The sequence below is a fragment of the Amblyomma mixtum genome, chromosome 3, assembly GCF_055824585.1.
Source record: "Amblyomma mixtum isolate Tamu chromosome 3, ASM5582458v1, whole genome shotgun sequence".
In the NCBI taxonomy this organism is placed as follows: Eukaryota; Metazoa; Arthropoda; class Arachnida; order Ixodida; family Ixodidae; genus Amblyomma; species Amblyomma mixtum.
Window position 1 is genome coordinate 32,820,294 of NC_143014.1, and position 12,699 is coordinate 32,832,992.

The 12,699-nt window shown below is 50.2% G+C and overlaps 1 protein-coding gene across 4 annotated transcripts in view; it reads left to right on the plus strand.

Moving 5' to 3' along the window:
* The window catches only part of Pdcd4 (Programmed cell death 4), a 35,712-nt gene extending 24,005 nt beyond the window's left edge, over nucleotides 1-11,707 (plus strand). For all 4 annotated transcript variants that reach the window (XM_089578617.1, XM_089578616.1, XM_089578618.1 and 1 more), the window contains 2 exons: nucleotides 10,906-11,045; nucleotides 11,414-11,707. In XM_089578617.1, the coding sequence (XP_089434743.1) occupies nucleotides 10,906-11,045; nucleotides 11,414-11,474 (201 nt within the window). In that variant the 3' untranslated portion in view covers nucleotides 11,475-11,707. The remainder of the gene's footprint in view (nucleotides 1-10,905; nucleotides 11,046-11,413) is intronic.
* Nucleotides 11,708-12,699: the final 992 nt, after the last annotated feature.

The following is a 12,699-nucleotide window of genomic DNA, read 5'->3' on the forward strand; positions in this document are numbered from 1 at the left end:
CTGGGCTCAAAACCAACGCATTGCCCCTTTCCTTATTTTTAGCAGTGCCTACATTATCGCCCAAGCCCTCACGGCTGGCGGATCTGCACTCTTCCTCTTTGCTAACCTTAGTGCCTACATTATCGCCCGAGCCCTCATGGCTGGCGGATCTGCACTCTTCCTCGTTGCTAGCCTTAGTGCCTACATTATCGCCCGAGCCCTCATGGCTGGCGGATCTGCACTCTTCGCTAGCTGCTTGACCGAACTCCTCGGTCTTCGCTGCCGAAGTGGCCTTTCTTTCCTCGACCAAACCTGTCTTATGCTGCCACTTCTGCACAGCACGCGTGTCATCCGGCGACTGAGCGGAGCTTCTAACTCGGTCCCTGACACTATCGCGGTGTAGCTTACCACCGTCAATTTGGCCTTCCAAATCTGCCTCCGCGGGAATACGAAAGTATCGGAGGAGCGCACTTTTGGTTATCGCATAGTTGTGGGCATCCTCGTCAGACAACCTCGCCCAGACATTACAAGGTTCACATGGGAGAAATCCCATCAACACAGTTGGCCAATAATCCTCGTCTAGCTGCTCCTCCATGCAAATTCTCTCAAAATTTTCCAGAAAAGCTCTGAAATTTTCGCCTTTTCTAAGAACACTTAAACGAGATCGCACACTAATACTTCTGAGCGTGTTAAGTTCACGCGTGAGTTCCCGCATCTCTCTTTCGTATTCCTCTTGCCGCTGCTCTCTTTCGCGTTCCTGTTCCCGCAGCTGTCTTTCGCGTTCCTGTCGCCGCTGCTCTTTTTCGCGTTCCTGTTCCTTTTTCTCTTGTTTTTCTTTACGTTCGCGTTCCTCTTTCTCTTGTTTTTCTTTACGTTCGCGTTCCTCTTTCTCTTGTTTTTCTTTACGTTCGCGTTCCTCTTTCTCTTGTTCTCTTTTTGTCAATTCCCTCTCCTCAATGGTCTCAAGGCATTCCGCAAGCTCGTCATCTTCAGCCACTAACGCAAGAATAGCCTTCAGCAGTTCTGGTTTTCTGAGTTTGTCTGATACCTCCAGACCCAACTCTTTCGCAAGCTCCAGTAACTTTGGTTTGCGCAGCGTCTTCAAATCCATGGCTGCTCCGAGTGCTGCTTCTCTACTGCCCGCTATTGTCTTGCTGCAACTAACCCAGCAGCAACGACAACCCAATTACCAGCTCTGTTTCTGACACTAACAAAAGCCTGGCAAAACTCAGCAGAAGAAAGTCCCGCACTCACCAAACCTCGCAGCCAAGAATCCAGCGCAGTCGGTCCGCTGCAGGCAACCAGTCAACACACAGGGCTCGTTGCACTGCCCCCGACTCGCCGTTCTGCTGCTCAGCGTCCCGTTGTCCGCAACTCTCCGCTGGCGTCCGATGTTTCGCATCCCACCGCTGCCACCAGTTTGTTACGGACGAGGTAGCATGGTCATGTGCCGGAGAGTGAATGAGGGACGTCTGAGACGAGGCTGCTGGAAAAGACAATTAGAGGACTTTATACAGGAATATTTAGAAGTGAGCTGCAGGAACGCTGCATCACGACAGCTCAACAGGAGACCATGATGACAAAAAGCTCTTCGGCCGTGCCGCCGCCGGCTTTTTAAGAGTTCTCTTCCCTAGGGTCCCTAGATGGGGGCCGGGTTTCACTGGCACCAATCACAGACACAGACGCACTCACTCACTCCCGAGAGATCACGCCGTCGTCACGCGCTGGGAGAGGGGAACGATGCCATCCACGTAGCGCAGATGCCGGAATGTCTATGAGCGGCGTTCGCGCGCATTTCGAACGCGCGTTCACACTCGGTGTACGGGAAACGCTCGCTCAACCGGGCAGACGGACGCGGCTTCCGTGGCAATCCAGGCGCTCACCCAACGCGCGTCTCGGGGTTTGTCGGCGTTTCGCTGCTGCCATGTCGTTGTCTTCCCCACGACGAAGGCGAGACGTAACAGACTGCCCCGCCGGGGGAAGGAGATCCCGATGGACAGGGGACAGCATCCGCTGTCCGGAGGGATGTCGCTTGAGGCTGGTCTCAACCGGAGTCAGTTGTCTCTCGGCGGTTCTGGAGCTCAGCGCACCCCGAAGTCTTCCTTCGCATGTGCAGGTTCCCAAAGGGCACTGCAAAGTGACTCGTGCTCCGCTAGCGTTAGAACCACGCCGAAAACCCAACCGCTCAGTCCGCAAGCACGACACAATCCCCACTTAGCAATGCCAGGCTCTTTCCCTCTTACAAACCCAATCAATCCCTGGGAGTAGTTCCGCAGCACTGAGAAAATGCCCACAAATCGGCACATTACACCACAAAGCGCATCTCAATTTTAAAACAAACAAAACCAATCGGTTCAAAATCCTACATCAGGAAGAAAAAGACCAGCAAACCGCAACTATGATGCTGACTCTTGCGCTAGGGACCTCAATTTAAGCTATCGGCATTACCTTTGAGACTCCCCTTTTTGTGATGTATTCCGATTAGTAATGACCACAACATTATTTCATTCTGCATAGCAGCATACTGCCGTCACCTTGCATATCCCCGCAAAGATTCGCTCAACATCGGAGCCAAAGTCACCTTAATTTCCCAAATTCCAAAAAAAATCCAAGCGACTCTAGGCGCTTATGCTAGTGGCCTAAATGGCCCGTCTGGCTAGCACTTTGCGTTTTAACGGACGCTGCTACACATGGGCACCACTAGTGCATTTTTCGAAACATCTTTGTCAAAAGAAACGCTTTCAATACAAACAACGCGTCGGAAACCTATTCCTGCTCCAAACTTTTTTTTTTCTGCAAAACTTTTTGTCTGCAGGAATGGTTTAAAAAAAGAAAAAGCAAACAGCAGAGACATCCTCGGAATCCGCTGCTAACGAGCCGCGCCGCGGCTCAAAGGGGTCGCCTATTCTTCAACCGCGCCCTGCGCGGACGCACACCAACAGTGGCTTTAGCAGCCGACAATTCACAAAATTCGAAGGGCTTAACTGCGCTTCGACACCTGCGAGCCTCAGACGCCACGCCACACTGATTTGTTCCGCACCCCGGCCGCGTGTCTCCAACACCTGAGTAGCGTCTGAACATTTGAATGCGAGGGGTTGACGGACGCGCATGAAAGAAACGCCTACGAGAACTCCTTTCTCGATTCAACAGTGTCCTTTGACTGGAACGCGTTCTGCGGCGTTCTTTCATGCGGTAGCTGGGCGTCCTCTGCGACCCGCTGTGAGGTTCCACCGTCCTGCAAGAACTACCGCGGGGTCGCCGCGATGGGTCAGGTGGCTTTCGTTTTTTCTGAACGCGCCCACTCAGTCTGGCCCTTTTTCGGCGCCTGTCGCGTCTAGAGTACTCGGTTGACTCGCGGTCAATCTCTTTAAAGCAAAACGACGTCTCCAAATTTGGGCTGCTATTGTTCGCCGGCCGCATCGAAGAAATGTCTCCCTTGATTCCCTCATTGCGCCGGCCGGTGAGCTCACTATTCTCTTCCTGAGAGAAAACGCCAGCCTCACTTTTCAAAATAGCCTCGGCCTCAGAGTTAGAGATGGCCGCTTCTTTATTAGCACTGACAGTGCTCTCGAACAAAGCAGGTCGCTCGGCTTTGTTTTCGATGGGATTCCTGCAACTCACAGTTTGCTTTTGGTTCCCATTACTCTCTGCTGAGAGCAACAACTTGCCCTCCTGAGGCTTGCTGTTCGATCCTACTACCCTAACGCTCTTGCCCGGAACTTGAACTATGAGACGCTGTTCGGCTAACGTAGCGTTATTGTCCTGGGTACTACCTTCCCGATCGCAGCAATCAGCCTCCTTCCTGGAAAGTGCATGCTTCTCTGGGCTCAAAACCAACGCATTGCCCCTTTCCTTATTTTTAGCAGTGCCTACATTATCGCCCAAGCCCTCACGGCTGGCGGATCTGCACTCTTCCTCTTTGCTAACCTTAGTGCCTACATTATCGCCCGAGCCCTCATGGCTGGCGGATCTGCACTCTTCCTCGTTGCTAGCCTTAGTGCCTACATTATCGCCCGAGCCCTCATGGCTGGCGGATCTGCACTCTTCGCTAGCTGCTTGACCGAACTCCTCGGTCTTCGCTGCCGAAGTGGCCTTTCTTTCCTCGACCAAACCTGTCTTATGCTGCCACTTCTGCACAGCACGCGTGTCATCCGGCGACTGAGCGGAGCTTCTAACTCGGTCCCTGACACTATCGCGGTGTAGCTTACCACCGTCAATTTGGCCTTCCAAATCTGCCTCCGCGGGAATACGAAAGTATCGGAGGAGCGCACTTTTGGTTATCGCATAGTTGTGGGCATCCTCGTCAGACAACCTCGCCCAGACATTACAAGGTTCACATGGGAGAAATCCCATCAACACAGTTGGCCAATAATCCTCGTCTAGCTGCTCCTCCATGCAAATTCTCTCAAAATTTTCCAGAAAAGCTCTGAAATTTTCGCCTTTTCTAAGAACACTTAAACGAGATCGCACACTAATACTTCTGAGCGTGTTAAGTTCACGCGTGAGTTCCCGCATCTCTCTTTCGTATTCCTCTTGCCGCTGCTCTCTTTCGCGTTCCTGTTCCCGCAGCTGTCTTTCGCGTTCCTGTCGCCGCTGCTCTTTTTCGCGTTCCTGTTCCTTTTTCTCTTGTTTTTCTTTACGTTCGCGTTCCTCTTTCTCTTGTTTTTCTTTACGTTCGCGTTCCTCTTTCTCTTGTTTTTCTTTACGTTCGCGTTCCTCTTTCTCTTGTTCTCTTTTTGTCAATTCCCTCTCCTCAATGGTCTCAAGGCATTCCGCAAGCTCGTCATCTTCAGCCACTAACGCAAGAATAGCCTTCAGCAGTTCTGGTTTTCTGAGTTTGTCTGATACCTCCAGACCCAACTCTTTCGCAAGCTCCAGTAACTTTGGTTTGCGCAGCGTCTTCAAATCCATGGCTGCTCCGAGTGCTGCTTCTCTACTGCCCGCTATTGTCTTGCTGCAACTAACCCAGCAGCAACGACAACCCAATTACCAGCTCTGTTTCTGACACTAACAAAAGCCTGGCAAAACTCAGCAGAAGAAAGTCCCGCACTCACCAAACCTCGCAGCCAAGAATCCAGCGCAGTCGGTCCGCTGCAGGCAACCAGTCAACACACAGGGCTCGTTGCACTGCCCCCGACTCGCCGTTCTGCTGCTCAGCGTCCCGTTGTCCGCAACTCTCCGCTGGCGTCCGATGTTTCGCATCCCACCGCTGCCACCAGTTTGTTACGGACGAGGTAGCATGGTCATGTGCCGGAGAGTGAATGAGGGACGTCTGAGACGAGGCTGCTGGAAAAGACAATTAGAGGACTTTATACAGGAATATTTAGAAGTGAGCTGCAGGAACGCTGCATCACGACAGCTCAACAGGAGACCATGATGACAAAAAGCTCTTCGGCCGTGCCGCTGCCGGCTTTTTAAGAGTTCTCTTCCCTAGGGTCCCTAGATGGGGGCCGGGTTTCACTGGCACCAATCACAGACACAGACGCACTCACTCACTCCCGAGAGATCACGCCGTCGTCACGCGCTGGGAGAGGGGAACGATGCCATCCACGTAGCGCAGATGCCGGAATGTCTATGAGCGGCGTTCGCGCGCATTTCGAACGCGCGTTCACACTCGGTGTACGGGAAACGCTCGCTCAACCGGGCAGACGGACGCGGCTTCCGTGGCAATCCAGGCGCTCACCCAACGCGCGTCTCGGGGTTTGTCGGCGTTTCGCTGCTGCCATGTCGTTGTCTTCCCCACGACGAAGGCGAGACGTAACACTGGGTATAAGATTATTGAAAGAAGTTCATGATTTTTCGTTCTCTAGAAGACAATGTACAACAGAGACCAAACTAAGAAATAAATTAGGTGAAATCACTTTGGAAATGTTTACAGTAAATCCCCACTACTTGAAATAATAAACGCAGAGAACATTTTGCAATCGCGCTGGTTGATAGCGGGACTGTGGCAGCAGCCACCGCCACCTCACAAAACGCCGCTACACGTGGAGTGGGGAGTCTAAGGAGAGCTCGTGCGGTCACGCCACTTGTGGAGGCACCTGCTTCTTCCAGCATGTTCCCGCTGTTGCCCCAGGAAACTGACTTTTCATATTGCGTCCCCGACGTGCGGAAGCTGTCGGTGCCGGAATGATGTGAGCAACCACGTGGCGGTGACGGTCGTGCACTGCTCGATTTGTGTCTTTTTGGAATAGGAAACGTAGCGGAGGATGTGAGCTTTTGAACGACACTTAAATGACTGCGATCGGACAAGGAGGAGCATAGCGAGCGGCGCATACTTTGGCCTTGTCTCACCATTCTCAAGTGTTCTTTACGTGGGCATATAAAACTTTTTTGTATTTTTTTTTATTTATGGATGGAGTAGGAATTTTATATTTTTAAGAGAATGGTGAATGCATAAACAAAAAAATTCGATTTTTAGTAAATTTCTGCATATTAAGGGGGGACACTGGTCTTGAAAAAAAAAATTTTTATTAATGAAGTCACTGTTACGAAATCTTCAGGGCTTATGTATTTTTGTGTGCTGATTCTAAATATGTCATTTAATTTCATGTAAAACAATTCCTTGAGCACTTATGCACTTTTTATGCTAGTATTTTGTGGAGAGTTTTGAAGAAAATTTGCTGCGGGAAACTCGCTGACATGTATGCCATTGGGTTATCTTGACACCAAGGAATGCAATAAGGGTGAAATTGTCTTCCTGCCTATCAAAGAACTTCGGTTATAGAGTTTTGAAGTTGTCACTTGAGAAATGAGAAAGAAAATGTGTATTCCTGTGAGTGAAGTGGCAGCTTCAGTACCCTATTACTCAAGTTCTGTGAGAGCCACGATGATAATTTTACCCTTATTGCATTCCTTGGTGTCAAGAGAACCCAATGGCATACATTTCAGCGAGTTTCCTGCAGCAAATTTTCTTCAAAACTCTCCGCAAAATACTTGCATAAAAAGTGCGTAAGTGCTCAAGGAATTGTTTTACATGAAATTAAATGAGATATCTAGAATCAGCACACAAAAATTGTGGGGACGCCTTCGTCCCCTGCGTTCACTTTCCCGCACTGCACCCCACTGTTGTTAGCTGCCCCCGAAAAGCACTCCCTTTAGTTTGGTTACTCTAGCTAACAGGGGAGGGCGCTCGCGTCGCAGCGACAGCAGCGCCACGGATGGCGTGTTTGGCCGCTCGCGCGCGGGGGAAGGCTAGGTCTCTTCTACTCGGCATCGGGAAGCGTGTTGGACGTTCACGCGCAAAGCTCCGCTCTGTGCCGCGGGCGTCCTCGTGTGGAAACTTGTTCCCCTCAGCTCGTCCCGTCGGGCCTCGGATCTTCCCTTTGCCCTACCGTGGGCGAACGTTCGCTCGTAGCCGTGCTGGTGAGTCGGACATCCTAGATTCCTTAGTGTATTTTGTTGCTAGCTGGCGTTATTGTTGCTATAGCAATAAATGCCTTGTTTGTGTCAGCCAGTGTGTCGTTCCTTTGTTCCCGCAGAGCAAGGCCCGCCGTGGTCGGCGTGCGCTCAGTAGCGTACGCGACCACGGGGTGGGGTCCGCGCGGTTTTGAACTGGCTCAGCCACGGTTAAACGGGGAATACGCATTTATCCCCCCAGTTTCAACCCCACAAAATACATGTGCCCTGAAAATTTCATAACTATGACTAAATTAATAAAATTTTCTTTTCAAGACCAGTGTCCCCCCTTAAGTACTGTGTCCCCCTTTATAATCTATTGTTAAAGAATTTAAGAACATGGCATACCTTAAGTTTGACATGGTCTACCAACAAATCTTAGTTTTACGTCGCAGCTACTAGCCATGATGTTATTATGCGTTCTTAACAAAGAAGTAGGGCACTATGTGTGCATTTGAGCTAGAAATTGCAATTAGAAGTTATCAGCTTGAAGCCTCTCCCTGTCCCTGGCAGCGACAACCATATTGAAGTAGCCTGAGTGACGTCATGACTTGGCATCGCCATGATCTGCTGCATAACTGTGTGCGTGCACACGATCCGTGCAGAGCAACTTCCATCCTGGCATCCAATTTTTTTACACAACACCGCTGTAATGCGAGGAAGCCACACTAGCTGGTGTTTAACCTGCTACTGTCACGTGCTGCAGTGCTTTGCGAAGAAGCCAACCTAAAACTTCTCGGATTCATGAAGATGAATCTGACCGCCTCCATGTTGGCAATTTAAGGGACTGCCTCAAAGCTGATCGGCGCGTAAAAGGCATTACAGAGCTTCAGACCTTGAAAATTTGCCTTTTGCCAATGTGCAGCGATCAACAGGGACAAGACAGCTAAACGTGCTGAACAGGACTTCTTCAGCTGTCTCTCGTGACCAGCTTCTACACTCTATCTTAGAGACCTTTGCTTTTCGAGAAGACGAACAATCCAGCACCCACTGTTTCTCACAGTTGTCGGAGAGCACATGGCACCCCTCAGATGAACCCATTTCTCTCGCAAATCCAGCATTCATGCAGAGAAACATCGTGCGGCAACTCAAACAGGACTGCTTCTCGCACGTACGCCATGCACCGCGCTGATGCGGCCGCCGGCCAGAGTACCACAACTCCTAGAGTGTATGACGTCAACAATGGTGTAACACAATTGCTGGTGGAATTGGTCTATTTTTGTGCGACTAGATCACCACATATTTTGCAGGAAAAAATTGTCTGAGGCCTATCAAAAACAGTCATTTTTCCCGTGGCAACGAAGGAGTTAAACGTTTGCTTCGCACTCACCTCACAATAACTGCAGTCTCTGCAGATTTTGGGGTGTAATGGATAATTGTGTAATGCATGTGGTTTCTAAGCTCATGGTGAGTATCTTCTCAGAAATCACTTGCCATGAGCAGTTACTTGCACTGCAGACTGATAATGATTTATTCTTGCATCGTTTACTCACGGTATGGCTAATGTGAAGCATAATACAAGCAAATATTCTTTAATGAGAACTCCTGCAAGCAAGGGAGGTTCATTGCTTTCAAGTAAGTTTCCATGCCACCCACTTGTCAGTGCAGGGCATATCAAATCAAATGTTATTCCTTTGTGCGAAGTACAAGGATGCTGCTGTTAGTGCCTTGGCTAGGTGACTGCCCTGTCAGTGCATACAAGTGTGTCTTAGCACCACAGTATAATAGCTTAGCCTGAAATGCTCATACAGTAATCCCTCGTTATAACGAAATCGCTTTACTCGAAATATCGCTTTATTCGAAATTTCTTCCGGTCCCGACCCAAACGCATGCATTTTAAACCGCATTACTCAAAGCGCTCGAAGACCTTGACCCGCTTAGAGCGAAGTGGCGAGCGGAGGCATCGCCGCCGTGGCGGCGACCCTTTGCGCATGCAGCGCCAGTTAATACCGCCGACGAATTAAACTCATGCAAGCATAGAACAGCCCACAAAAGTGCCAAACCCACGATCGATGACCTGCCTAGTAACGGGCACCAAAAGAGTGCCGAGTGTCCCCTGCTCAGTGGGGCCAAATTCCATAGTGCAGCGTGCCCGAACCGTTAATCTCGGTCGGAAGCGCATTCCTGGTGTTCTCCGTGACAGAATCCACACGAAAATAAAGTTTTGCTCGCGCTTTGCGATGCCAGAAAACCGCGGTGTCTTGGATGCGGAAAGTGGCCGGTGATGCTCGATTCGTGCCCTTCGACTAGACAAACGGTCTATATGCGTGGTAGGGTGACTGAATTTTGTTCTTACAGCAGGGACACGTGTGCGAAAAGCGAGCACGATTCACCGTGGCGCGAAGTTGTGAACGGCGCCGCAGCATCCGATCGCAGCTCGCCGCTTGCGTCCAACCTGCTAGATGTCAACGGCGGGCCGCTCGCGCCAAACGCAACGACGGGAAGCGGGAGCCAATGTGAGCGCGGAGAGCGGCAGCGTCATGATGACGTAGGGCGCGCTCCTTTGAGCCGGGCCGGCCTGCCCACGGACGGTCTCGACGCGCTCGCTCGCGTGCGTCGAGACCGGCCGTGGCCTGCCAGCCGCGGCCGTGACGCCGCCTGCGTCTGAAAACGCGATAGTATTGTTTGTTCAAGCCGCTTTGGTGCTGCTCCTGCCTGGTGCGGTTCGCCTGCCGTCTGCTCGCTCCGTTGCTGAAGGCGTCGCGGAAATCTAACGTATCTTTTATTATTAGACTAGACAGTGAAGGGGTACCGAGTGTAGCGCCTTTCAGTGCTGTCCAGTCCCGAAGCGCTAACAGCTGCGGCATCGATGCGAAACCGGCTAGGCTTAGCGCGACCAGGGCAGTCGGGGAGCAGCGCGCAGTTTGTCACCCGGCGTTCCTGCAGGTGGCGTCGTTGCCGAAAGCTCCACTCTTGCACAGGCATGCTGTCGTTGCTCGAATCTAGGAGGCAGACTTTATAGTAGCATGGCTGCTTTGTATTTTCTTGTGCGAACCTGAAGTAAGCCGAGCCTGCCGGCCTGTCAATCAGCCTGGATCCCGTCTGGATCACAAAAATGAGCTAAAGCTTGTTCTTGATATAGGTAATAAACTCTGGTATAAGAAATTTGAAAACTATCATCTTTGAGGATCGCTGACCAATACTGAGTTGCCGGTAGAAGTAACAAATGTGCTATGAGCAAATTTTGTAGCGAAAGCTACATTGGCCACGAACTTGCGATTGCGCAGTGGCAGTGCTCCGAGGAGGCACAGAGACCGACCTTGAGCCGTTGCCTAGCAACCGCCGCATGGCGGACGCTGCGTGGCGTCATCCGCCAGCTTCCTCGCAGTTGTGGCGCAATTAAATCTCGACTGTTTTTGCCTCTTTTTTTCCAACGGTCGCTTATATCGAATTATCGCTTATAACGAATTTTTTCGCCGTCCCGCTGACTTCGTTATAACGAGGGATTACTGTATCTCTGCTCCTTGTAGAGCCCTTGCACATGTGTTTGTATTCGTGTATATGAGTATTGAACTGTTGCTGTTTCAGGGCTTTGACAGGGTTTTCCAGGACATGCCAGACATTTGTATTGATGTGCCTCCTGCTTACACAGTGTTAGAGAAGTTCATTGGCAAGTGCTCAGGTGTGGGCTTCTTGTCCCCGGATATTGCCAAAGCAATGCCTACCAGGTAGGTTCCCTGCATTGCAAATCCTGTTGTTGGCACGCTGCAGAAAAGATTCTGTGTTTGGCCTGTGTTGAAAATTATTTATACTTGCACCTTCGGCTGCTTCCTTAGAGCTGACTGCATAAATGCTGGGCTTTTTCCTACATAATGAATAGCATGACAGATATTGTCTGTGATTGGATTTTTCTGCTGGTAGCCTATGCATATATAGTGTTTAGTGTTACTTGTGTTGTCATTCATGTCGTTCATGTATACTTGCTTGGTGAACATTAAATCACCAAGATTTTTTGTGACAGGCAAACTGGAGAAAAGGAAATGTGGACAGATTTATCTGTTGCAATATCTCATTCCTTCTAAATTTCCTTTTGCAGGGGACGCAAACGGTTTGTTTCTGAGGGTGATGGGGGCCGCCTCAAAGAGGATGCCTACTGAGGGACCCACAGTCCTATTCTGCAGTGTACAATCCCCCCTCTGGAGCTGTTTTCTCTTCTTTTTTTTTTCTGCATGTTGTTTTGCCTCCAGCTAGAGGTGTTCAGAAACCAATTCATGGCACCATTCTTCATACACTGCTGTGTTGAACAACACTCGTTACTGGATGGGCTTCTGTGCCATGTTGTACCCTCTATGTACCTGCAGGCGTTTTCCATTAAACGTCTACCAAGTCGCACAGTCTTACTGTGTGATTGGAGCAGTGGTGTTGCATGTAGTTTCAGGCAGACCATCACTAACGGGGGTATTTAGTCATTCAGTCTGAGTGCATACCAGACGCACAAGAATTGCCTTCTGCTTTGTAATACTCGTTACGTTTCAGCTTTTGAAACCACTCATGAGGTGAAGAGCTCCACCAACAACTGAACAAGTTTTGGCGAGTGCAGGGTTTTTTGCCAGTCTGACAGCCTTCGCGCCTTAAAGGGCCACTGAAAAGGGTGTTCAAACTTGGCTTTAAATGCTTTCATTATGTAGAGTACAGGCCTCAAAAGCCTGTATGTATGTACTCTGTATGCCTGTATAAGAGATCTCAAAAGTGAGCAGGAAATTTACGGTACATTTTTAAAAACTTCCCACTTTCGCACCACGTGGTGGCGCACAGTGCTGGGCTTTCGTACGAAACTGGGCATACGACAACATGTCGTGTGATGTCAACAGCCGGTGGGGCATCATTAGTTACTGCACCAAATTCTTTCAGACGACGCGCAGCTACCAAAGCTGCGGCCACTCTGCGCGCACGAGCAGCCAGTGGAGGAGCGCCGACGTTCTGGCATGCGAAAATTGATGAGAGAGAAAGGCACGAAGATGCGGACGTTCAAATTTTGACTGCATATAACTCGGGTTCCACAAAACTCAGTAAAAAAAATTATTGCTGGAGGATATTTGTGGAGTGGCGTCCTTTAACATTCCAGACATACTGAAACTTTATTGAGAGCCCCTTTCTGAGGCCCTTTGACAACCAGGTGCACCAAGTTTGGGCCCAGTCTAGCTGTTTTATGCTACACCTAAAAGTACTAGCCCCATCAGAAGTTCACTGAGGGTGTATGAGCGTTTATGCCTCCAATGAACTCCCAGTATGCAGCCGTGGGGAACTGCTCTAAGTGGCAGCATAGTTGGAGATTGGAGAGTTTAACTCTTTCCTTACCACGGCACTAGGCGTGCCAGAGAT